This window comes from Ixodes scapularis, unplaced genomic scaffold (genome assembly GCF_016920785.2).
Source record: "Ixodes scapularis isolate PalLabHiFi unplaced genomic scaffold, ASM1692078v2 PGA_scaffold4__175_contigs__length_147842914, whole genome shotgun sequence".
NCBI lineage: Eukaryota > Metazoa > Arthropoda > Arachnida > Ixodida > Ixodidae > Ixodes > Ixodes scapularis.
In genome coordinates, this window is record NW_024609879.1 from 83534580 (window position 1) to 83560945 (window position 26366).

General features: G+C 46.2%; 2 protein-coding genes across 4 annotated transcripts in view; one reads left to right on the forward strand and one right to left on the reverse strand.

The window, feature by feature from the left end:
• Positions 1-3688: 3688 nt before the first annotated feature.
• LOC120844500 (rab3 GTPase-activating protein non-catalytic subunit) lies at positions 3689-15865 on the forward strand. Its single transcript, XM_040216305.3, has 8 exons — positions 3689-3859; positions 5911-5981; positions 6366-6401; positions 6851-6925; positions 7551-7775; positions 7981-8268; positions 10378-10533; positions 15120-15865. Exons 2-8 carry the CDS (start codon positions 5973-5975, stop codon positions 15291-15293), a joined length of 963 nt encoding a protein of 320 aa, XP_040072239.1. The 5' UTR covers positions 3689-3859; positions 5911-5972; the 3' UTR covers positions 15294-15865.
• LOC8053929 (isoleucine--tRNA ligase, mitochondrial) overlaps positions 15056-26366 on the reverse strand; it is a 62768-nt gene continuing 51457 nt past the window's right edge. For all 3 annotated transcript variants that reach the window (XM_040216302.3, XM_040216303.3, XM_040216304.1), the window contains 7 exons: positions 26112-26243; positions 22257-22363; positions 21790-21938; positions 20007-20200; positions 18573-18702; positions 17402-17557; positions 15056-15389 (listed from right to left, as the gene is read on the reverse strand). In XM_040216302.3, coding sequence (XP_040072236.1) covers positions 15358-15389; positions 17402-17557; positions 18573-18702; positions 20007-20200; positions 21790-21938; positions 22257-22363; positions 26112-26243 — 900 coding nt within the window. In that variant the 3' untranslated portion in view covers positions 15056-15357. The remainder of the gene's footprint in view (positions 15390-17401; positions 17558-18572; positions 18703-20006; positions 20201-21789; positions 21939-22256; positions 22364-26111; positions 26244-26366) is intronic.

The window sequence follows — 26366 nt, forward strand, 5'->3', positions numbered from 1 at the left end:
TTTGATTACATACTCCGAGCGTATCGGCAACGGGACGTTTCGGTGGCGCCCTCTTGTGGTTCTCATCCCCCACTTCACGGCCTGGGTTAATAGTGCCGAGCGATAAGTTCGATGGCGCGTAAAAAGCGCGTCGGAAGCTTAGTTATTCGTTCCCAAATCAGCGTCATCAGAATCGAGAGTCTGACGTGGCTCTTAGTTCCGGCGACGAGAACAGAGATAATCCCATTCGAGGTGTCATAGCGGGCGCCTGACCAACCTCGGAAGGCCGATTGCAGCGACGCTTTTCGCCGCGTGCATTGCCGACACTGGAGACGAGGGCTGCGTCGCCGTTCGGCGAGGACTCTGGTGCAGTCGCACCACGGTTCATAGAACACATCTCCGACTGGTGTGTTTGGTGTCCTTTTCCGCACGTGCATCAAAAGCGGTCCCGAAGTGACAACGAATGACGTCACAGAAGTCAGTGTCGCACTGTTGGACGTCGCGATCCCGGCGGTCGATCGTAGAAGTTCCAGCAAAGAGCACGAGCAAACGCAAGTGCCGCCATCATTGCAGCTTCTCATCTCCCGTCTGCCGTAGCTTTCATGAAGCGTCGAGCTAGAGAGTGGCCCACAGTGGAACAGGTGTCTGCCACATTAATCACCGCCGCTGGGACACTGCCGAGATCGCAACCTGCGACGGCGTGACACTTCCGCGATGTCGTCGGGCGGAAATTGAGGGACCTTTTTTTTACAGTGTAGCTGTTAAGGGTTAGTTTGGCCAGCTTCGTGTCCACCACTTTTATTTTCACCAGAGTGGAAAGGCTGAATTTCTCTAGGCGTCGTCCTAAAAGTCGTCCTCAAGGTCGTCCTAGAAGTCGTCTTTGAGGTTGTCCTAGACGTCATCCTTGAGGTCGTCCTAGACGTCGTCCCTGAAATCGTCCGAGGGGTTGTCCTCGAGGTCGTCCTAGAAGTCATCCTTGAGGTCGTCCCACCATAGTACGGCTCCACTGGTCTTCCATCTTAACCAGAGTGGAAAAGCTGAGAAAGTTTTTTTGGTCGCTGTAAAGAGACCAGTCGGACAGGCGTTCTTGGCACCATGGTCACATGCGTTTTCCCAAGATACGGCGACTGCCGATGTTGCTCGATGGGGGTTTTAAATATCTCTTCTGCCGCTGACTCGGGTCGCTGAGCAGGAGGCAAGCGGGAGCGGCGACCGCGATGACCCCGTGGTGATCAATGACGACGGCGAGGAGGAAGAGGTTGGTGAAGGCTGGGAGCCCCTGGTCATGGAATTTGAGCACTGGGACTCGCTGCTGCGCAAACTGGACTCGGTGCTGGAGCTGGCCTGCCTGCTGCGGCACTGCAATGAGCAGACACAGATGGCGCCGGACGTGCGAGAGGTGTCGCTCAGCTCACTCCTTTCAGGTGGTCAGGGTGAGTACTCGAGGTCATTTCGGGGCCTGCTGAATTGGTGAGGAGATGGAACGATGGGGGGCGCTTTTGTCTCGGCTATTAAATGCCAGGACACGTCGTTACAGAATGTAAAGGTCCCGGCCACCCAAAGTCATCGGACAAAGAGGCCGACTTCCTCGGGGCCCCGGGATTAGATAAGAACGCAGGCGTGTGCTAATGCTAAATACTTTTACGGCGAAGCTGTTAAGGGGTAGTTCCCCCCTATCGTGTTTGCAGACAATCAAATGTCGACAGAAAACTCCCCATTGGTACTGGAAAGTATGCAGAGATAAAAACAAAAAGAGGGGTCAAGTATGAATAAATAAAAAGAAAAAGAGGGAGCAACCAGCGTGAATCACACTTCCTTGGCATTATTAGATAGTGAGGTCCTGGTTCCTTGTTATCATCTCCAGGCGTCGTCCTCGAGGTCATCCTAGAAGTCGTCCTTGAGGTTGTCCGAGAGGTCGTCCTCTAGGCATCGTCCTAGAAGTGGTCCTTGAGGTCGTCCTCAAATTCATCCTCGAGGTCATCCTAGAAGTCGTTCTTGAGGTCGTCTGAGAGTTAGTCCTAGGCGTCATCCTTGAGGTCATCCCAGGCGTCATCCTCGAGGTCGTCCTAGAAGTCGTCCTTGAGGTCGTCCTTAAGGTCATCCTAGACGTCGTCCTTTAGGCATTGTTCTAGAAATCGTAAAATAACAGCTTCGCTGGTCCTCCACCTTCACGAGAAGTGTAAGGGCTTTACGGTTTTGTAATATTCACTCAACTAGAGGTGCAATTGTAACCTCTAGTAGGTTACGAGTTTTCAATTCCTAACTCTTGTGTCCCGAGGAATGCCCATCTCGATCGGTAAACGAGCAGCTGTTCCCAGTCCCGGCGTTGCTGCAGTAAAGTGGCGCAGGAGCCTATGTTGCAAGTAAGCTAAATAATTGAGTTTTAAAGCATGAAACGCTTTTTAACACTACCTCCAATCCCCAAATTTTGTCCGTCCATCCGTCCGTCTGTGCATCTTCCGTTAAATTTAGCGGGGAAAGTGGCAACTTGTGGCCTAGACACTAAACCAGTTTCTTCAATAAATTTAGCCGGGGGAAACCACGTGTGATATGACCTATACAACCATTCAGTTTCCTCGCTAGCGGGAAAATATATGTCACGTGACACCAACTCCACGTAATGCATTTCATGCATTATAAGACTGGAGGTAAAGGTCGCTGGAAATTTCTTTCATATGTAGACCTCTATGTGTCAGGTCACGGCAGTGTGTTCGAATTCTACAAAGATGTTGATTAATGAAACTGTACATAGTAGTTGGGGCATTGGAAAACCACCAGATTAATTGGACATGCGCTCTTCCCACCTGGCAGGGATCATCACTGAGCTTGTGGCGGCGTGGGCTTGCGACGTTGGCCTGACTCCCGACGACCTTGAACGCCTTTCAAAGCTCAAGCTTCCCGAAGAGGGGTCCGATCATCTCGTGGACGACTACCAGTGTAAGTGGCCAGACTTTGTTCGTTCCCAGTTGATTATAGGATGCCATAAGTAACTGAACGAGTGCACTAGAAGTCAACTTGATTTTTTGTCCGTGACGAAGACATCGGATGCAGGAGACGTGCCAGGTTCCCATGGGGCTGAATAACTTCTTGCCGTCTAAAGATATGCACATGTACTCTTAAATATAACTTTCTTTATTACTAAACTTAGTGAGCAATCACATTGTCAAATTACACTGCAACGACCTTCTAAATATAGTGGGAAATCAGCGTCACATGATACCGGGACGTCAGATGACTGCATCATCACATGGTCAAGTAATATCACGTCGTATGAGGCCACAATTTTCTTACTAAATTTAGTGGGAAAATTCATCCACTACATTTAGCAGGAAAAGTGCTCTGCTAAATTTATTATGTTGAAGTGTTGTGGGACAATGCAATGTCACGTAACGTCATGCTACACGACCTGATGTCAGAGGACCTCGTAGCTGCCTGCGACGTCGCAATACCACGTGATGTCACGGTCACAGGACATCAGTGTCAATTGAACGCAACCTGCCAAGTTTAGCGGGACGAAAACCCACTAAATTTAAATGCGACAGTGCAGCTTGCTGCAGGAGAGTGTGCAGCACCTGGGTGATTGCTGGAGTTCCTTTGCAGGGGACGGCGAGAAACCGGCAGTTGTTTCGAATAAATTACGAAATTGTTTCATCCAACAGTGGTAAGACGCCGTTCCTTTCGCTCATCCGACACGTTCAACACGCAGTGCAGTTTGTGAGGGTGAGACGGCGGTTTGCGCGGTCGTTCGAGCTCGATTCGCTGCTGGTCAACTGTGCCTCGGAGCAGCTGGTGCGCTGGGACCGCGACCGGGACCAGATAAACCGCCTGGACAAGGCCTCGGCGTTCCTGTCTGCTGTCTCCAGCACCATCGTAAAGAATGGTCGGTGTAGTCTCTGCACCTCTCTCGTACAGTTGGACATCTTTTTAACTTTGTAACTCGGTGTAGTTTGTTGTGGGTCAAGGACAGCAGCACGAGCCCCGCCCTCGAAGCTCTCTGCTCACCCTGATTGGTGGTTTCCTCCCCTCCACTCACCTCCCGCTTTTCTTCACCCGTGACATACCCGTGGCCTTGAGGTCTATTTTTCTTAGAATTCAGGGGGGGGGGGGGGGGGGGGGGGGGGGGCAGGTTTTGTTTCCACAGATTTCATGTTTTTCGGGGTCTGTTTTTAAGGCAGGACAAAAAGTCGACGTTCGTCAGCAGTTGCTCGCGTCAAAGAAAACATTGATAAAAAGACTATGTGTTTTTGGGGACGTATACCTTTTAGCGTAGTATCTTTTTAACTATCGAGGGCAAACTTGGAAGTGTTCAGAACTGAGTACAAGACAAGCAATTAAACAAATCAACAGAGGTCTATTTTGTGATTTTATGGTCATTGTACTGCTAGGTCTGGAACCCTTCCTTTCCTAAAACTGCGTATGCCACACAAATGCACCACTTCGGTAGTCCCGTTTCACGTGGACGTTTCGCGCCAAACTCGTAGATTGAAAAAAACATCTACAACGAATAACTTTGTGGGTCCCGCAGAGTTTTCTGTAAAGACGTACGGCCGTGGCACCAATGTTTGCTCTTTGTGAGATTGTTTTTATGACTCCAGAAATCATAGTCCAGCTTTTGATTGGCTGCAGTGCCAGCTCACATAAGCCACAACGCTCTCGTTTGTAAAGTTTACATCTGCCTTCATGTGTGCACAGTGTTTCAGTGATGCTGAAACTTAATAATGCTTAAAAGGATGCTGAACCGAAATTTGGAGTTCGCAAAATGAGGCCGCAGAAGCATTGAACAAAATGCTACAAACTTCAAGACCTTACTCATACATCGATATTGATGGCTGTATTCTTGGGAAAGAAGGGTGCGATCAAGTGAGGACTGTGATGTCACAATTCTTCTGGAACAGCTGAGAATGAGGGGAAGCGGCCACGCTTCTCTCCTCCTTGTTTCGGTTCACCTGCACGAGGGAACAAAGCGAAGAGGAGAGGGAATGGGAATCGTGACGTCGCATGTCTCGTCAGCCGTGTTCAATTGTGCACTCCTTTTCTAAAAAATATGGCCATCCGTTAGAGATATCGCAGTACGAGTGATGTTTTTAAGTTTTGCAGCGTCTCTCCTATCGCTCCAGCCAGCAGCGTAGACTTTTTATTTTCCCAAGTGGGGGGCAGGCTGAGAAGTTCTCCGGGGGGGGGGGGGGGGGGGGGGGGGGGGGGGGGGATAGTGAGTGTTACCTTTTTACCAGAATTGGGCATCGAAGCTAACGAAAGCATGCTGGGATTCTATTTCCGATGTATTTTGTCAATAAAGGCAACGTGGGCGTTATTTTGTTTACGTGCCACTACTAGAAGCTCGTTACATGGCACGTAAACAGCGTCTTGGTAAGGATCATGGCCCGGGCCAGGGGGGGCCCAGATCTCACAACGGGGGGGGGGGGGGGTGGGGGCACGAACCCCGATGCCCCCCCAAAGTCTACGCCTATGGCTCCAGCGTTGTTTAGTGAGCTCCGAATTTCGGTTCAGCATCCCTTTATTGTGCCATCAGATATCTATCAATGACCAATGCTTAATAAGCTTGTTGGATGAAATTAAATGGCTCTGCGATTTATTAGTCGTGTAAAGATGCACCGGAGGTGTGAGGCCACGTCTTCTTGGCAGATCGCTGGCCAAGTGGCCGAGCGCACACAGAACTTGGAGCTCATGCAGCAAAAGCTTGCGCCACAGAATTGGGGAGTCCTGGGTTGAATTCCCTACTCCTACCCATTTCAATCTGGACGAGCATCATACCGGCGTGCAATCATGTTTCACTACTGCGTGAGGCGGTTGTACTGCACAGGCTAGCGATTGTATTGCACTGGCTAAATTTCTCATCTACAGCGTGAACGACCTTACGCTGTATAAAGACGAAAGTCAAATTTGTTCCTTTTTGCCGTGTCTTGTACGAAGGTGTGGGCTGCATCATCTGGAAGACATTTCTACAGAAACGCTTTGAAGCCCTCGTCCTGCTGATGGAAAAGGTGGGTGCACTTTGATTAATCAAAAAAAACAATATGGTTCAGATACGCAACCGTCTATAGCTGTTTACAAAATGGTTGCTAATGCAACCGAGGCCTGCACAATGCATTGTAGTGGAACGCGAGGAGTTGTGACACAAGTCCGTCCAGCTCAAACCTAAATGTCTCAACCAGCAGCTTATGTGCAGCGTTGTTGGAGGCATGGGCAAGGAAGTGCGGTTTCAGAGTGACTTCCTTGTTCAGGCACTCCTGCGAGCAAGGCATTTTACTGAGCTATGCTCTCGTGCGTGTGTTAGATAGCACTGCACATTGCTTGGAAGACGAAGTGTAGTGATGGGTGTGATTAAAAGCATAAATGTAGCTGAAGCTCTCCTTGAACGTTTCCAGATGGGCAAGACACCCAAGGATCGGGTCTGCAGGAGGGTAAGCTTGCGTCACTTCCTCTAACTTGTTATTTATTTGAACCAAAACTAATGGAACCCACTCACTGGCAGTCTTATAAATTGTATTTTTTGCATGGTATCGTCTGTTTTCTGTGTTTGTCATATACTATGTCTGGTGTCAGCTGATGACGACCAGACCGCGACAGTCCTCTCATTTTAGCTACAACTTGCATCACAGTGTAAGTAAACATGGGGACAAGAACTCAACGAAGTCAACAAAAGACTCTTGGAAGAGAGAATTACCAGCTGCTCTGGAAACTTTTTTAAAGGAATTTTAACTGACAAAATACCTGCCAGCAAATGTTTACCGTATATTCAATCTTTGCCAAGTTCTCCGAAATGCGGAGCTCTACGTGTTTGCCAAGTTTATGTCGAGCGAAGAGGTGGCAGATTGTTTCACTGACGCCTTCCCCATCTTCCCGCCGAAAGGATGTGGAGATCAGCGACATCCACCTGGAGCGGTTTGTTGGCTTCTGCTCACAGATCCTGGAAGCCATACTGGAAGTGAGTTCACCCCCGTTTCGTGACCTCGGGAACACTGCACGGACCTTGCCCGCTCCCGTCGGTGTTCATTGCGCCGCCTTTAGGTCGTGGGAGGGAGTGCCAGCAATGGAGTGCAGGCGCGGCTGTTGCTTCGACGTCGTAGAGTGCGGTCAATGACACTGTACTGCGGAGAGCAGGGTAGTGCGCCGCCCAGCCCACCTCCCTCCGCTCCGCGCAGCAGTAATCTAGGAAGTGCACATTAGTGCTACCCTACCTTCGTTGCATTTAACAAAGTTTCTATGCCAGGAAATATTTTTTTCCCTATGCAACATGTTTTCCTCACAATTTAGGCATGATGCACAAATGCCTCGTGAGAGGCCCTTTAAGTACCGAAATTATGACTAGATGTTTCCTTCCATTGCGGTGCCCACTGTAGTTTGTTTCTGTATATGTGTGAGCGAAGCCGCAGACATGAGTTTGTTGTCCCGAACAGCGCTCTCACCGCATGAGCGTGCGTGCTCGGAAGGGACGCCGAAAGCCCGGAACTCGCTCTTGTAGCTACCGCCATGTTTGCATTCAAACTGAAATGGAGTATAGACGATGTCCCCAAATGCCCGTCTCACCTCCTTTTCTTCTTGTCGGGGAGGCTGCGGTGGGCCCCGAGGTGGAGACACTCCCCGTGCTGCCCCAGGAGCCCCTGTGGCAGGGCCAGGAGCAGACGGGACCCCAGCCGCTGGTGTCCCACACCCTGGGGCAGAGGCCCCCCAACATGGCCTCCGTCCGCCACCACCTGTTTCTGGCCACCGTCGCAAGGACCGTCGTCTGCTTCGGCATGCGCTCCGTCCGGCCCCTGTCCCTCTTCACACCCTCGGTACGGCACTTTCGAGGCCGGTTCGCTCGTGCATCTGGTGCTGCGGGTTAAATTAAATAAATAAATAATGGCCGGATAAATGTATACTCATAACAGACGTCTGAACCAATCTTTAACGTGATGGCCCACACAACCGATTTGGGAGGGTCGCTTGCGGCATGACAAAGCCCCGGTCTCCGCCAAGAGCGTCCCCGTCTCCTCGCAGGTGCGCAAGGCCTTCTTCCAGGACCTGCACTCCCCCCTGGTGGCACCCACGACGACCGTGTCACCCTCGCTCAAGTCCTCTCCGCAGCGGAGCTTCCTGCTGCGGGCCGCGTCGGCCGTGATCCAGTCGATCCCGGACGGGGCCGCACCCGAGACGCTCTCCTGGCAGTTCGGCTGGCTGGAGCGTCTGCTCGACCTTGCCTGGAACTGGGGGGAGGATCTGGATGTGGTTCGGCGACACTGCGTCTGTGAGCTCTACTCCGGGGGCCAGGACACATTCGCCGAGGAGGTGAGGGGGCGTCCGCCGCGCCGCCACGTTGCCTAGAACGCTCGTCCGACCGGCGCGTTTACTGTCCCGTGAGGGGTATTCAATAGCGGTCACGGCCGAGTCCATCGCTGCCGAGCGCACGCCGAAGGCGAGCTTCCTTGGCGCTTTCGCAACTTGCATTCCACACCTTCGAGATTGCCGGTCTTGGGAGTCAATGAGTGTGAGCTCCCTCCAAGCGTGCCCAGCAAATATGGAGTCCAGCGAATTTAAAGGGGTCCCAAAGTGGCAACAAATTTCCTCACAGGAGCCAGCTTGTCATGCCATCGGACATCACGACCCCGGCAGTTTTTCATAGAAATTGCCGGCGAGAAAGGCGAGCAGATGCAAGGGTCGCTGTCATCGCGGCGTGTCGTCTCATGTCCGCTCGGTTTCTGTCAACTGGCTGCAGAGTGACTTTCAGCAGAGCAGGCGTCTCCCTCGTCCACCTCTACCGCCGTGCCACCACAGGGATTGTGGCATGCAACAGCACGACACCTCTATGGTGTGAGGCCGCGGGACAGGCACATTTGGAACACCTTGCAAAATTCCAATTTAATCGTACATACCCGAAACCAGGCAAAAGATTTGTCTATTTTTTTTTTAACCTCAACTCGGGGGTTGTGAAATGTTAAAAATGCTGCAAAAACAGCGGCCGTGCATTTTTATGTCCTTCGACGGATGTTCGTCGTCTGGTTTGCGAGCTTGTTCCGAAGTGGTCGTCATTCGTATGTTCCGTCAAAATTGAGACTTGTTGAGATCATCCCGCTCGTCGCCGGCCTCTGCTAGGTGTTCTCGGCATTTTGCGTTCGGCGAGCCACCCAGGAGCGAGCTGGCTAACCTGTGGGCAGACGATTAACGGGCTGGTGTGAAACAGAAAATGCATGGCCGCAGTTTTTGCTTTATTTTTTTTAAAACACACCGTCTTCGAGTCTAGCTCTATAAAAAAAAAAAAGATTAGACATGAAACTTATTGTGAAACAACATTCGCATGCCCAGTGTCAGCTATGTACGTTTGAAATTCAAATTTTGCGAGGCATGCCAAATGCGCTGGTCCTTACGGTTTCACCCCATACAACGTCATCGGACAGAACTAGAAAAATCTGCTTTTGAGGATGCGGTAAAGACGCCGGTCAGGGACGCACTCCAGGCACTATAGAAAGGCTATGGGAAAGACAGCATGCACCAGATGCATGCTATCTACATTAGGAGTCAACCAATCGGTCGCTCGGAGAACCGAACGGGTGGACGTGGGTTGGGAGAAGCCATTGTGGAGAAAGTCATTGCATGCGTCTGCTCTTTCAGAAATCCCGCGCACCCGCCGAAAATGGACGATCAGAAACGCCATCTATACTCGAGACCTAGGGGTCATATTATTTTCGAATACTTGAAATGTCACATAAAGAATGCTATACAGTGAAACCCATTTAGAACGAATCCACGTACAGCGAATTATTTTCAATATCGAACTCACGAAAAATTTAGATAAAAATGTATGTAAAAAGTATGTTTTATAACGAACAACATATTGGCTATATCAAACATTTTGCCCCCGGGGAAGGCTTCCAAAAACGCACAAACTGTCTTCTAGCCTGTCCCTTTCCCAAAAAAGAAGTAGGAAAGAAAGAAAATTCCAAAAGCTCAAGTTGCAAACAAAATTGAGCGAAGAAAAGCGATTCAGAAGGAGGCAAGAAAGCTAAAAAATACCCTGCATGCACGCACAGAAAAAAAAAATCTTTTCATCCCAATGTGTTTGCCCACAAACAGAAGCAATTCAGAAGAAAAGATGAACTAAGAAAGAAAACAAACTCTGCATGCATGCAAAAAAAAAAAAATCTTTCTAGCGCGTTATTACAAGGCGGAAGTGAAGAGATGAGAAAAAAAGAGAAGCTTTCGCCTCACAACAAACTCATCGTTGAAGTTCATTGTAAATGTTTTTTGCTATATCGAACTGATCTGAGCGTTTTCTGCTGTTTGTTATAAGCGGGTTTGGCTGTATACCCGCATAAAAATATTGTCATTTTTTCTTTTTTTTACATGAGTTAGCAAGTTTTTTATGATTAATTATGGAAACGTTGCATGCCGCGTGTGCAGGTGACGCCGGCGGTCAAGAACCGGGCTGAGTTGGGCTCCCAGCTGCTGGTGATAGCGGGTCAGAGGGTGCACCACCTCCTATTCATGAATGACGCCAGCATGGCCAGCCGGGTGGCAGAGCTACCTCCGCACGTCAGCAACTGGCTTAGGGCACAGGTGAGGCGGCGTTTGATTGGCACCCGAGAGCCGGCTTTTTTGCACTATATCGAACCTGGGTTTTCTTAAATATTGTGTTCCGACTAATCAAAAATCCCCTTGAAAAGTGTAGGCACCCTGTACATCTGTATCGAATCCACTGCCATCTATGAGCAACGGTGGCAACCAGACAACCGGCAAGCCGGTTGTCTGGTTGCCACCGTCGCTTGCAGATGGCGCTAGCTGTCCAGAGCTCTGTGTCATTAGGTCATTTGAGGACAGATTCGAGCCTGGGGAAACTAGCCTTTAACAGCTCCGCTGTAAAATATAATTTCGGTTTCCCGGGGAGCTTCCCTCTCAGTTCTACAAATATGTCACGGTAGGTAGCCAGTAGAGAATTTGTGTTGTCTGCGCAAGGTGGCGACGCACACCGGAGTTGGTGGGCGAAGCCAGAGCGTCAAATATCGCTCCAGCGGCGACGCCATAATGACGTCACGCACGCTAATCAACGAATGACATCCGACGTCCGATATCATGCTCAGATCACCGTGGCCCAGATACCTATAAGACTGCCAACCTCATTGAGGTCTAGCGTTGCCTATTATACCGTGGTGAGCTTTTAGGTTTCAAGCCATATGCGGACACCATACGTTATTTGTGGTACCATTTGTCGTGCTACAGAGGAGAGTTTGTCAGGGAAGTGTTTGAATGCCTTCGATCGATCGAGCCGCATCCGGATATGATCGTCAAATGACGAGTCGCAAATATGTTCTCACTTCGACCAGAAAAAGGCCGATCTGCTCGCAGAGAAAGGACAAAAACGCCGGAAATATAAGCCAAACAAATCGCCCTTGCATACTTGAGGAGCAGCATGACAAGTTACTGTTAAAAAAGAGTGTGGTAAAGCCAAATTGATGAAAAGTGGGAGATGCCGAATAACTACGCCCTGTGGCTAACCTGCAAAAATAAACAGCCTATAAACAAAGTTGGTGATAGTCGAGGGATCACGCGTGCGCGTCGCTGCTTCCTACTGAATTCGCGAAGTTTTGGGTTTGAATTCCCTTGGGGTTATAGCTTCATGGATTACAGTTATAATATAAAACAAAGTAAAGCAATAACAATCAGGTTCGACAATCGCATTCCGAGACTGCAAGCCGCAATGAGACGAGCAGCACAGTTACGACGGTTATCAAGCGAGAGCAGACCCGGATGCTTTTAAAACCGAAACTGTACCGCAATCATGTGATGTAGTGGCGTACAATTAATACAAGAACGCCTATAAATAACTCGGTTTTCATCACTTCCAATTTATTATTTGGAGATTATGCTACGACAGTTTGTTGCTCGTGCTGCCGCAATATTTTGCTGCAATACTTCGAAATCGGCGTCCTTGCGGGTTAATGAATATAAGAAAATTAAGATCTGGCAGATCTTTTCATGACCGGTGACACCACCTTTTTCAAGTATCGACTTCTAAACGAGTCGCTCAATATTGACGAAATTTGGAGGGTCTATTCATCTCAATGCCTGAATGCACTCTATGACATTTCATCTCCGTAGGACAATTTTCCGATAAGCTACAGGGGGAGGTACACAGCTATTGATGCAAGTCGTCCGACTTGGCAAGGAAAGCTATCATATAAAATTGCTGCAGAGTATTGAGCATTTGTAAGCTTCAGCCTTAACTAGAGCATATGGCGGGTGCAGCTATCTATTTGTCACCTTAAAATCCGTGTTTTTTCTATGCCAAATGTCAATTTGAAAAGCATTCCGCATAGTGGGGCATTTTCTCATCAAAACTCTACTTTTTGGCAAAAAGAACTTTATTTAAATAGAAAAATCAATATCTAGCCGCATTCCTCAATAAATTTTAGTTCAGAAACTTCCACAGCAAAGAATACATTCAGCGATTCATTGAAATGAAAGATTTCCTAAAATGAAAGTTGTTGCAAAAAAGTGAAAAACTTGTTTGAAGTTTCTACACCACTGCATTTGATTTCACGAATGGTGGTGGCATAGGTGGTGCCTTCAGCTTACGCCCAATCTCCAGCATGGCTTTGCTGAGCGAGTGCGAGCTTAAAACGCTTTCTTCAAGTCATTTTGTTGTCGGCATGTGGACATTGATTGTGAAATGAGTGAGGAATTCTGTATGCTTGCAATACACAAACTAACATCAGCAAGGGTGGGCGGGGCAAGCATCATTGAAATACAAAGCAGACAAACCCACGTGACTTTCTATAAGCGAATGCTGGTTTCAGTCAGTTTTGTGCCCAATCAGGGTGGGCTTTTCAATTCTTGCCCATATGCATAGCCACATAGCCATATGCTACGTGAAAGGCGGAGTTCTATGGTGTTTCTGCCCGAATAGAATTTACTCTGAAACAAAGATATTTATTGTACTGAAACTATGAAGAAATTCTTTTAACGAGAGTATGGTCATCATTCTAGGGCGTACCGGTTCAAAGCTACATGCAGTTTGAAATTAGGAAACAGAAGTTTCACATTTCAAAAACATGATTTTGCATCGTCGCTTTACCAAAAATGTTATTTCCTGTAAATACTTCAGATATTGTGATAAATATTTGCAGGAGTATACATATTAGTTGTGGAACCACAATACATAAAAATTGGAAAAGTCGTTCTTTTCTCAAAAATTGGTAAGCCTAAATTTCAAATGTTTTTGAAAAAAATAATTTTTTAATGTAAGGTTTCTGGTTTTAGAAACTAATTCTACAGTGAAACCCGTTTAGAACGAACCCACATACAGCAAATTATTGTCAATATCGAACTCGCTGAAAGTTTAAATAAAAACGCATGTAAAAAGCACTTTTTATAATGAACAACATATTGGCTATGTCAAACTTTTCACCCCAGGAGGGCTTCCAAAAAAGTGCAAACAATCATCTTCTAGCCTGTCCCTTCCCCTCCCCCAAAAAAAGAAAGTGGGAAAGAAAGAAAATTCCAAAAGCTTAAGGTGCGAAAAAAAATTTAGCAAAGAGAAGCGATTCAGAAAGCGATAATCTAAAAAAAAAGACTATGCACGCATGCAAAAAACAAAAAAACCTTTTTAGCGCGTTGTTACGCGGCGGAAGCTAAGAGATGAGAAAGGATGAGAAGCTCTCGCCTTACAACGAATGTATCATGGAAGTTTGTTGTAAATCGTGTTTGCTATATTGTCACGAATGACAATTGATGAGGCGATAAAGACTGGAGAAACTGAACGTTTAATGGGGCGAACTTGTGCCCAAAAATAAACAGGGAACAGATGAAAGCGGAGCATCGCTGGCGTCGAAGTCGGCGTGACAGCAGAGTGGAACGCTGGGGCAAAACTGACCGCGGCTCGCCATGCGGAGCCCCTTATGTACGTGCGTGAGCTTCTGGAATAGTCGGCATAGAATGTTCCACGCGTAGGACATTCGAACCTCGAACAAGCAACACGATTCTCAAATTTACCAGAAAACTGTAGTGCAGGAATAACAAAAGATGCGTCGCTCCCAGGAATCGAACTCTGGTTTTTTGCGTGGGAGGCAGGCACGATAACCATTAGGCCATGCGCGTGCTGCCTACTGGCCAGCTGCGCGCGCGGCAATATCGAATTACTTGCTATATCGAACTGATCGTAGCTTTTCCTGCTGTTCGTTATAAACCAGTTTGACTGTACACCCTTACACTAATAACCATTCGCCAAATATTTACGTTGATATAAAATATTTGACACATTATGAGGCAGTAACAAAGTAAAGGAGTTCAATGTTTTAATGCATTTTTCTCAGTTCCACTTTCATATGAAGGAATATTTTGTTTGAAGGTAAAAGTATTCCGGTACCACAGTCAAGACGTTTCTGAACTGAAATCCACTGGGGAATCGGGCTATCTACTTTATTTCGTTTTAAATTGGAGTCCTCATTGAGAAAAAACTGTTTTCAAAAATTGACATAGGACAGAGATGCATCTCATATTTTGAGGTAACAACTCTTCCTGAAATATTTACACATTTCATTTATAAAAACTAGAAAGCCGAAAGTCCCACATCCCCTACTTTGTATTCTAGTAGTCAAAATGGTGCTTAATAATTCACTTGCATGTCATAGATTTCTTAATGAAGAGTAACACATCTTATGCAGGCATGTAAATTTCCCCCCCGAGAGCCAGTGACCAAGGCGCCCTGTGCGTGAACACTATTGGCCCTCTCCTCCCCCTCTTCTACTCTTACAACGCTTACACACACACACACACTCCTAGAGCTAAAAGTGCACAATACACATACATCTGATGTTAAATCTCCCCTGCATTCCAATCACTTGAATAATTCAGAAGTTATATCTCTAGCCAGTGTCCCCCCTTAACACAAACGTGACATTCATATTTTTCGCAGGAAACACAAATGGCAGATTTTTACCACTTGTTTGAGGCTCCCCCTTGCGAGAGCACATTATGCCAAACAAGGATATGTTTAAGAGAAAAATATCAACAACAGGCTATCACCCATTCACACAATGTCACTTACTGTACTCTACCTCGACACACCCAGCCTCACCAATCATACAGGCAATCATCTTTTTTATTTCAACGACGACAAAAGCATGTATCTTTTCTTCCGTCTGCAGGACCCCAAGGTACTACGTCTGTGCAATCCACCAGTCTCTCAGACGATCTCACTCCTTGATCGTGCCATGAACTACCTTCCTGAAGACAGCCACGACCAAGAGATAGCCATCTCACTTTCAGAGGTTGTGCACAAGATGGCGTCGTCGCAGCCCAACAGTCTGCACAACACGTGATGTGGTAGACCGCTCGACCTTTTAAGTCGCATGACCCCAGTGAGAAGTGCTCCGCTGTTCCAGCTCAGCCCTTCAGCCGCTGTTCGTCGTCTTCTTCTGCGGGACAAAGAGGTTCGAAAAGTGTTCAAGGTATTTGCAGGTGCTGATGAAGTGCAGAAAACTGGACTTAAAACAGAGTGCACAAAAACACGAGGGCAAAAGGAAGGCACGTACCACGGATGGGTGTCTGTCTTCCTTTGGTCCCCATTGTTTTGTGCACACTGTTCTTAGTGGGGCTGAAGAAGTGTTGTGCCATTAGTCATCAACTGCACTGCACAACTCTTCTTTTTATTTGTCATAGGTGAGAGGGTCTGTTGTGGTCTTCAAAAATTGTGTCCGCATGCTGGGACTCGGCGAGATGGCCACATTTTTAAAGTTGCTCATATCGAGCAGGGTAAATTGTACAATTACATTAGGCAATATGGATGCCTAACTGTGAATCACTTAGCGAACATCTCCTTAGCTTTGCTGAGATTACGTCATTACGTCTGTGCCAGAGATTATTTAGGATGATTAAAATATATGACAATGCACAACCTTCTTTTTTTAAAAAAAATACTTTAAAATTACTTCTAAAAAAAGAAAAAGTGACATGCTCAAATGAGTAGTGGTTACATGGAAGGTCGCCATGGTAACGCCGCAGTGGCATTACCTCTGCGGCATGCAATGTAGCAGGTCCGATGTCTGTAGCAGAGGAGTACATGCGCATCGCCGCACCGAACATTGAACCGAGCAGCAGCTAGCGCCGCTTAGCCAACAGGGAGAACAATTGTTTGATGCACTGGAAATTATTTTCTGCATCGATACCTTCAAGAACCCAGATGACATTTTCAGAGCGAGGGAACAGCACCACTGAATGAGAGTGTGGTGTGTCTGCAATCTGTGATGTCAATCGCTCGTCTATTGAATCGGTCGTCTATTAATGCCCAGCCTCCAGCACAGAATTGCTGCCTTCTGACATGTTTCAGCTGTATGTGCACACTCTCAAAGCTCGTAAGACTCCTGCGAGACACCCCGATGAAATGCGATTAATGCAAAGGCACCAGTCACTTACTGAGGCACCCTACTGTTCTTATCCCGAAAGCGCCTCTTTCTGTCGCACAAGTTGGTGATGAGTGCTCGCAACTTCCCTTTAAATAAAAGTTCTAGTAAATTTGTAAGTAGGGTACAGGCACCGGAGGTAGACATAAAAGAAATGCGCCTAAAGTCTTTTATTTGCCCTTTATTTCTACTGCAGAATCAATTGCTTAAGGGGAGAAACTGCCCAGAAAAAAAATTTTCTACAAAAAAAGTTGATTTTGAAAAATGACATATTTACATCCACCAACATCTAAAGAGTATTCCCAGAAAGTTTCATTAGTTTACAGTGTATAGTTAATTTTTTATAAATTATTTTCTCTCCCCCAAAGCTAAAGAAAAGGTAGGGTTTGGAGTACTTTGAACACATTTTCTCTGTTCCACTTTTTGGTATAAATTCCATTTTAGTCAATCTATCGTTTGATAATGGAAAAACAGGGAAGGCTCATTCTTCCCTTTTCCTGACTGAAATTTAATAAGGAATGCAGCTATGGAACTTTTTTGTCACTTTACGGATGTCTTTTATAAAAAATGTTGATATTTTGTCGAAGACACAGAAGACCAAAAAGTTGACCAATTTTGCAGAAGAGAAAATTTATAGAAATAAATTTTTAGAAAAAACATTCCATAGCCGCACCCTCTAGGCATTCTGCTACATATCTAGCAAATAAAAATTTTGCATATCGTGATAGTATTTTGACGATAGATTAACTAAACAATGTAGGCGTGCTGCTGATAGAAGCTACTCTAATTTCCTTCTTATTCAACCAACAGATCTGAAATTTTGTTATACACCCTCTAGCATGACCACCAGCCTACCCTGTAAATTTCATTAATTTTAAGACAAGGGTTCAAAAGTTGACCCCCCTAGGAGGTGTGTCCCCTTAAGAAGAATGCAGCAGACATATATAAACAGAAGCAAAGTGGCACAGTCAATGAAAACATGAGCCTGATTTAGGCGGACGAAGAGATGGGCTGGCCTTTAAACTCACCCACAAAGGCTGCTCCTTTGTCAAACTTGAGCTGAAGTTGCTGGTACACTTGGTCACACCTGGCACACAGTTGGCCCTCGGTCTCCGAGATGTTGCGTCGGCACCGGTCGCAAGCCCAATTCTTGGTTGGCGTTAACGCCGCATACACGCCCTCTCCTGCAAACACAATTTTTGAGCGACGAATTGGAGCACGCTGCTAGAATAAACATAAAGCATCGACAATTGAGAGCCCTTCCACCTCGCACTGGCACTCTGGTGGAATTTGCTATGTTGGGCTGGGAGCAGCGGCAACGGCGGTTTCACGTTGGCGGCATGCCCATTCTCACTTCTGGGCATGCCGATGTTCCTCGTAATTCCGCTGCTCCTCTTCAGAACATACAACACGGGTGCGACCCATGTGAAGTCTGAAGTCCAGCAGTGGCACAATCTTTGGCAGGTGGCCACCAAACAGCGCGTGGCATTGCGCAATGTCGGGGGAGAGAGACGCCGCGCGTGGTGAAGGCACATGCGTGCGGCGCCGGTGTTTGGAGCAGTAACTGTTCTAAAGCAAAAGCCTAAAACAAATGGCATCTCGCATGTGCATTCATCAATGCTTTATTTTGGTTATTTACTTCAAATCTTTTATACGGGGAAGGTGTTGCACGTGTAACACCAATCCCTGCATTCTCCTTGATGCCTGGATAATTTACCGAACCATATTGAACATACCCGATGCGAAGGGCACAAAGATTTTGTGTCGTTCGTCTTAGGTTTTTTCCAGCATGAGCTCGTATCACCAGCTCACCTGCAACGATTCTTATTTTAATGACAGCTTAGCAGCTCTGGGAACATTTGGGGAAACTGTTGATGCACGATGTACGTAGCCAAGTCTCGCAATTTCTTACTGCCTCGCATGCAGAAGTTTGACGCAAAGCGTGCGGCTGCCACTGAACACTGCCACATATTTGTTGTAAAGGTGTCCACGGAGCGTTATGTCGGTCCACCCGCCTAAAAATATTGCAACTTATCGCCGTGGACGGGAATTGCGGTCACCACTCTGAAACTGCAAACCTAGGTCTTAGTACGGATTAGAGTCTCAACTCCATGAAGGCACACTGATAGGAAACTCTACTAAAGGTAGAGTCAATGACTGTTGCCAACTCAAATTCTCTACCCTCCAAATGAGACTTACCTTCATCCACCACAGTTGTTTCACTCTCGTATTTTTTGGACAACTGCGCGTCATCTATGAACGTCACGGAGGCCACCTGAAGCACGTCCGTCAAGCCTGAATGAACAGCTGTGGTTTCCGGTTGCAGCACCTGTCGGCAGTAGAGAATGCATAATGCCCAAATGCATTATATAATGAGTCAACACTTAGGGTACATTCATTAAATTGTGCTGAAGGTCAACATCATATACTGTCTAAATATTAATTTTTAGTGCCACAAACAATTTCCTTATTAGAGCCACATAACAAGTGAACAATTTTTTCTCTTTTTCATAGGTATATAGGTACTAACCTTGAAACAGTTCACCGATTTAAAGTTAAAGAAAGGCAAAGAAAAGTAATCCAGAATGGATACTCTATTCTCCCAGTTGGGTGCCGAAGTCGAGAAAAAAAGCAGTTTATGTTGTGTAACTTACGGGAAAGTTTGATGTGCAAACAAACTGTTCGCTGTTTCAAACAATGAGCGGGTTGGTTGTACGACACACATTTTGGAAGGGAATAAACGAGAGCCATATCTGCTCGTCCATTTACATTCTCTTCCCAAATGTATGGTATGTATCTGGATTTAGTAACCACATTATTTATGTAAAAGAGATTTGGTCCAACCTTGTTGGCACATAATTCTTCATTGTCACCCCAAACTGCTCAGTGTCCTTATGCAGAAACTCTAAGAGCAAGAACAGAGACGTATAAGATGGAGATTAATACCAAGGTAGAAAACATGGAGCCAAAGATGCTTCATTGCGATGCTACCAGGCCTCTTAAAATGATAAAAGCATTTAACGAGTACTGCCAATATTACCGTGAGCAAATTCAAACTGTCCTTTTACACTGTGTCAGCATTCTTCCATGCATAGAATTGAAGAGTCCCGTATGTTTCGAGAGAACACAAAATCAAGCGACACCGAGGAGTAATCGAACATGAATCGCGCACGAATTGCCATTTGCTACTTTGTAGAAAAAATAAAGCTCACGTGCCAGCATCCTTTCGTATTGGCGACGCGTGCGACCAGATGCGTCACCGTGGCTGACCCTCTACAGTTGGCCAAACGCTCGCTACGATGTCTAGAGTACAATTGTTTCTGCTGCTGTCGTCGGCAGAAATTAGAGCTACGTCAAACTTTCAACTCCGGCGAGTTGAACAATGCTGTCGAATCCGTCACTCGCCACCGATCGTACAGACCGCGACATCGGAGACGTGAACCGCAAGAGGGCACCACCGAAACATCTTGTCACCGGTATAATCCAGTAATGCAAGACCTCCGCAGAATACGTCGACCGTCGAAAACCGCTGGAATGGCGAGGTCTAGTGTTCGACTTTGCCCGCCAGAGGCGCGACGGTGGCTGCCGCCATCGTCGTCGTCGGTGCACTTTTGGAGCGCCGTCGCGACTCACCCGTAACGAATCCACGAATTGGCAGCCTCGTTGCGAGATGATGTTGAGATCGTACGACTTGGGACCACCCTTGGAGGCGGCCTTGTTGACAACATTCCTCAGTTGGAACAGGGGACCCTCGAGCGCCTCGAACTCTGCACGATTCCATTCGCTCGGCGGAGGATGCCATGACCGGCGGAAGACGCCGGTTTCGACTGTTCAAGACAGAGCAGAGGATTAACCTCGCTAGAGTCAATTTGCACAGTCAAAATCTAGGCTCCACTGCAAAGACGCAAAAAGGAAATGCGCCGAAATAAGCAACCAAGCATTTTCGATGTGTGCGAACGTTCTGTACCTGAAAATATTGACTAGAAATAGTAGATGTGTATGAATACTAGAAACATTAAAATATCAATTAGAAGTAGAGGTGTCTAAATATCCTAAACATTAAAAAGATTGGTTCGAAATATACCGTAAAATACCGCAGAAACGCCCATTTCGTTCAAGAGCCCACTGTTAACATGTTTCAAACTTTGGAATTCTGCAAATTATACGTTAAGTGCCCTATTTAACCAGACAAGCACCCGTGTTTAGATTAGCCCAATTTTCGGTCAAAGTAGGGTGGCCGCTCTTCTGGTATTTTACGGTATGTATATAAATATTCGAAACAATAAAATATCAATCAAAACAATGGTGCGTCCAATTTGACCCTCGATTCAAGTAGTGCGAAGTACACGAGTTCTGCGGCCCCACTGCGGTAGTGCGTACAAGGCTACGAGCCAATGTTGTTTCCAGGTGGCTTGCATCTTGAGTCTCCTTTGAAATGCAAATGTAGCATCCCTTCTGCACTAAGTCAAACAACTGCAACGTGGGTTCTAGTTGCAGTATTAAAACACACTTCGTTGGTTTAGGAGTAACTAGAGCTACTAAAGATTACTGTTCTGAAACAATGTAAAGTAACCTTTCGTTCATAGATACTGCCATCCACATCACTGCTGGTGGTATACAAAGGTTGATCGACCGATTTATTGGAGTTTTGTGGCACAGCAGCAGCTGTGGCAACACGTAAAGTGCCGAGCACTAATTATCGCACATGTGGGTTGGGGAAGTGGTATAATTTCTATCTGTTTTGTTGGACTGTGATGTTGCCAGTACCCTTCGGATATTCAAAGTTGATACGAGCTTCATTGGAGTGGTCAGTTCAATGCAATCCATACTTAATGACAACACTCTGTGGCATTTCAAAAGTGAAAAATGCACGGGCACAACTTCGTTCGATGCTCATGATGCGTAAGCACGCAAGCACTCTTGGCTTTGACTGCATAGTCTCGGAACACAGCTACGAGTACATCTAAAAATTTAGTTCGGTCCCCCTTTTACGAATCTTGTGCGGAGTGCAAGTCGTCTGCTTCTTGCGCAGGAGTTGGAGACGCAGAGCTCCGATTGGCTTTGGTTGAAAGGATAGTGGGTAGACCGCAATGGTAGACGCCTTCAGGTCTGCCCACTATCCTTCAATCAGAGCTCGCCGTCTTTCTGACATCACCACAACCCCTGCAAAAGAAGCAGACAAATTTGCGCTCCACATAGTAATAACCATTCAAAACATGGGGTGCTGGTGCTCCCTCGACCGAGGCATGTGAAGAAACAAGAAAAATACTCCGGGAGAAAACCTGCTCGTAGAACTGAGAACCCGTGCCCAGGAAACACTCGCAGACACGCATATTAGCCAAAATATAAATACCTTAGCCGTAAAACAAAACTGGGAACCCGCACTCAAGGGTATGATAGCAGAGATGAAACGTACATCGGGCGGGACTGGCATGGTGGTAATAGACTTCTTCGGACAGGTGCGGCAGTATTGGCGCCACCGAGAACACCAGCGAGTCCAGGACGTGGCTCAGCGCGGTCTGGCACGACCGGCGTGCCACCGATGTTTCAGCGTCGCAATACAGCCTGAAAGGCATTGTAAAACAAATTTTAAATGAATTATAACGTACCCTGCAGTGCTTTGGCAGAGTGTAGGATGACCATCTCCGACAAAGGACAACTTGCTACGCAATACAAGGCTGGTTTACACACTTGCAAATGCTTACGACCTCTCGCAATCTCTTGCGAGAGAACATATTTCGGGGTGCTAATTCATTATATTGTTTTGCATTGTCTCCCATGCCAGCTATCCCAAGATTTGTGGCAGGGTGGGCACAAAAACAAACTTGGCGAATAAGCCTCAGAGGAGAAACAACTAACGGGTATTGTTCAAAAGTGGATTACCTGTCCTTAATGGCCGAAAAGTAAAACGAGGAAGCTTCATTGACGACGAAGTTCAGGATGGCCGCACAGGCATGGTTGTAACGCATGTCCTCCAAACATTTGGTCACCTATTAAAAAAGACAACTTTAGAAGGTAGTCAAGACCATTATATGTTATTTCCATAAAAGCTTCTGCTTAGCAAACCCTTCTGCGGTGTAGGTGCAGCATGGCTAGGGTTGCTGCCTGCTCAGTTTTTGACCGGCACGGCCAATTTCTTTGGATAAAGGGTTGGTTACCGGTCTGTATCTAAAATCGGCTTTCCCAGCTATCCAAGCGCAATTTTTTTCTTTTATTTGGGGGGAAAGGGGGGGTTATAAATATATTCTAGACCATCATCGTTATCGGGCTGTAGGACTATTCGTCGAGAGACAATTCGTATCAGGGCAACTCGTAGCAGGGCATTTCGTCGCATAGGGAAATTAGTCGTAGGGCAATCCGTAATAGGGAAATTCGTCCAGATGACGATTTGTCACCCTATTAAAAGCTTCTTATGCGCTCAATTTTCACAGTTTATCGAGTATACTGCTTCAAAATTATTATTTACAAACAAAGATTCTCCCTCATTTGGTATTTTGATTTGTAGCATAATGTTTAAAATTTGGCTTAAATGCTCTACTTTTGCAGTAGACGCTGTCTACTTCTGTGGGTTTACACCACAACCGAGTTATAAACGTTTCAGTAATTTTGATAGGACAACCACACAGGTGGCAGTTCACGAAAAGGGTTTTATTTGCATTAGAAACTCTGCATATACATCTCCGTTTACAAGGTTATGCTTCTGACGCAAGCCTCGAGGATGTTCCTGTTGTCTGTGGCTATTCGTGACTTTAAAATAACTCACAAATAACCACAACATGACTGGTTATTTGTGACTTTAACAATGCGAAGCTTAGAGACGTCAGTCATGATCTTTGCTTGGCAGGTCTCTCTTCTTCGACACACCCCTTCGACACACCCAGTGGATGCTTTGCTCAGTTCAGACCTTTGGATAACAGTATATAAAAATCCTTTGCAAACCAGCATCTCCCCGCCTGTTTTCAGTCCTGATAACTTCCATAGCTACTGCCGAAATAAACGCTTGGACCAGTTATTTTACTGCACTTGCCTAAAAACTTCCATACCGACTGCCAAAATAAACGCTTAGATCAGTTATTTTACTGCACTTGGCTGGTGTACGAACGTGCCCTCAAAACTAAAAGGATGTGGATGACAAAGAGGTTTTATAAACTTTATCTTGAAAGTTTGTTCTGGACTTTCCAGAAAAAAGATAAGCGAAATCTAAATAAAAAAGAAGTACTAACAAAGATATAACAAAAAAGTTGCATGCTTGCTGAACCACTCAAACTGTTGGCCTTGAGTGATAAGATCGGCCCTGCGAACACAGTTTCTCGTGCACTGTATATAGGGGTGTGCAAATAGTGATTTTTGAAACCGAATCGAATAATTGTGGGACCGAATACGAATACAAATTGAATAATTTTCAAATAGTTTCCGAACAGTAAGTAGAGAGATTCTAAAATGATTTTTATTGTTCCAAAACGTTTCTTAAAATTATTGTAAAATCGCAGCTAGACAATAATAACTAGAGTTCAACTATATATATTTAAATAAAGACAAAAGCTAATAAAATATTAGAATGCTAAACATAATATCACGGTTCACGCGGATGCTGAACATAAAATCGCAGCTCGCTTGAGCCTGGTAGATCCTGAAGCATTGTCCTTGATAGGAACTCGACATTATCTTTTTATTCCTTTTTGTAGCAGATGTCCTTGAATTGAGGATCAAGGAATGTGTAAGGGCATGATGTTCCTGTGCGCTTACGTCCAGGAACCTTATTTTCACTGATCTGAGAAGATTCTGGGAAAACGCATTGTCTTGATCTACTTTCGCCCTCAAAAAGCAAATCTTCACACACTGAACAAGTGGAAACACCATGGAAAGTGTTGGGAAAGACTCGACACAAGCAGCTGTTGTGGCTTATTCAATTGATTGCAAGGGAGTGGCCGAAAAACTTCCCCACTCTAGTGCACAATCTCTTCGAACAACTTCCTGCTTCTACCACTTCTACTTTGCTTACACAGAACGGCGGTACCATTGCAACCAGTTTTGAAACGTCTCCAACACATGCTTTCCGAAAGAGTGCATGAGCAATCTCGTGCGAAAATTGTTCCTAAATGCTGAACCACATGTAAGCGATTTAGCGAGCGACAAGACAAGCGACAGCAACGACGAGGTTCAGCAGCGAGCGACAGATTTCTCACTGTCGCTCGTCGCGTCGCTCGGTGTTTGGATTTCTAGAAAACGTCCTCATCGCTTTGGTCACTTGCTCACGCCACTTTCATGCGGCTCGCCTCATCGCGCGACTGATCGAACGACAGCAAAGCGGGTTGACGTCTACATGTGTGTTATACCTAACACAGTGGTCCCTAATGGAGGCAACAGCAACGTACGTACGGAGAGGGACGGCTGCTGCCGATGATGACAATCATTGTTTAGGAGAAGAGGGTATGTATTGCCATCTTGCGGGCACATATTGCAAGCGTGCCGGCGCGTTGTGGGACGCCTGTGAAGGGAATCTCTGGGCGCGATACCGTAACGACTATTCGGAACTTATTCGAAAAATATTCAAAACTTTTGAGAAATATTATTTTATTCGATTAACGAATCGAATAGGGTAATATTCGATTCGTTATTCGAAAATGACGAATATTTGCACACCCCTAACTGTATATAAGCCGGACAAAGGATCATGAACTATCCAAACAGGATACAGCACAGCATGCATGTTTAGAAGAACAGCCTCCGACGTTTCCGAAACTCCAAAAGAATGCGGACAACAAGGCGGTGTTCAAACTTTTCTTGGAAGGCTTCTGAACTCCATATTTTATACATACACCTTCCATCCCCTCCCCCTTTCCCAAATCCCTCTAAACTTTCCTAAAAAAAAGTAAGTCCAGTTTTCGGCTAGATTCTCTAGCGACGAATAGCCCTATGACGAACTGCCCTACGCGACCAATTGCCCTGCTACGAATTGCCCTGTTACGAATCGTATTTCGAGGACTGGTCTGTAGCCCCCCGTTATCGGGTGTATAGGCATATGCATTGTCTATTTTTAAGCTATTTTTCTGTATAATGTCCTGGTTCCTGAAACTGTTTACTTAGCCGCAACAAAGACATCCTTTTCATAAAAATCTGACGCATTTACTATTCAGGTTAGCACGTAGAGAGTCTGCGATTTACTGAAGGAGATCAGAGGAATAATTAAGTGTGCCTCAATCTTTTTTTTTCTTCAAATTCGGAAGGGTTTAGGGGGGTTTAGCTTGTTCTGTTTCTCTCACTGTTGATAGAAGCGACCCGGAATTTATATTGGGGGTTTATCGGTATATTCCGAAAACATAGAGTCCTACTTAGCACAAGTTATTAGCTTGCAGGCACAATCATTTAGTTGCATAAAGCTTTGCCAGTGGAAGTTCGCAACAAACATACAGTTCTGAAATGTGACCACTTTCATTTAAGTCCAGGCCATGAAACTCTAGCCATACTACTGTGCTTTGTCACAAGTTGTTTTAGCAAGCAGGTGAAAAAAGTGCTCGATCTGCCTTTTCTTGGGCGAGACCCGCGAGAGGCAGTGACAACCAACTATACTGATCCAATGCAACAGTGTACAGTCGCCATGACAACGTGGCTTCAGCACATCTAACAGGTACAGACCTAAGTCGGTCGAAAAACAGTTTCCTGCGAGTGACCCAAAAAAGGTAGAGGAAGGTATGTTGCAGGCCCGCCGACATTGAAGGAAAAGGCAGCACGACCCACCCGAAAATGAAACCGATGCAGCAAATGCAGCATCAGCTGGTCGACAGGGAGGAGCTGGTCGTAGGAGAGGGCGTCTCTTCTATCGTCGAAGTGCAGCAGACCTCCCAGGCAAAACCTCAGGGTGTTCCTCAACTGAAAGTCAAAATGATGCTGTCAGCTTACCCCTTTCATCACACTGTTTTAGCTTCCCTAAGTACAGTAGGCTCGCGATAATTCAAACTCGGATATTCTGTGCACCTGGTTAATGCCAACAAA

Excerpts from the sequence above, each read along its gene's own strand:
- LOC120844500 (XM_040216305.3), top strand. Across the intron at positions 6,926-7,550 it reads TCCTGGAAGCCATACTGGAA|GCTGCGGTGGGCCCCGAGGT; the intron begins GTGAGTTCACCC and ends CTTGTCGGGGAG. Across the intron at positions 8,269-10,377 it reads AGGACACATTCGCCGAGGAG|GTGACGCCGGCGGTCAAGAA; the intron begins GTGAGGGGGCGT and ends CCGCGTGTGCAG.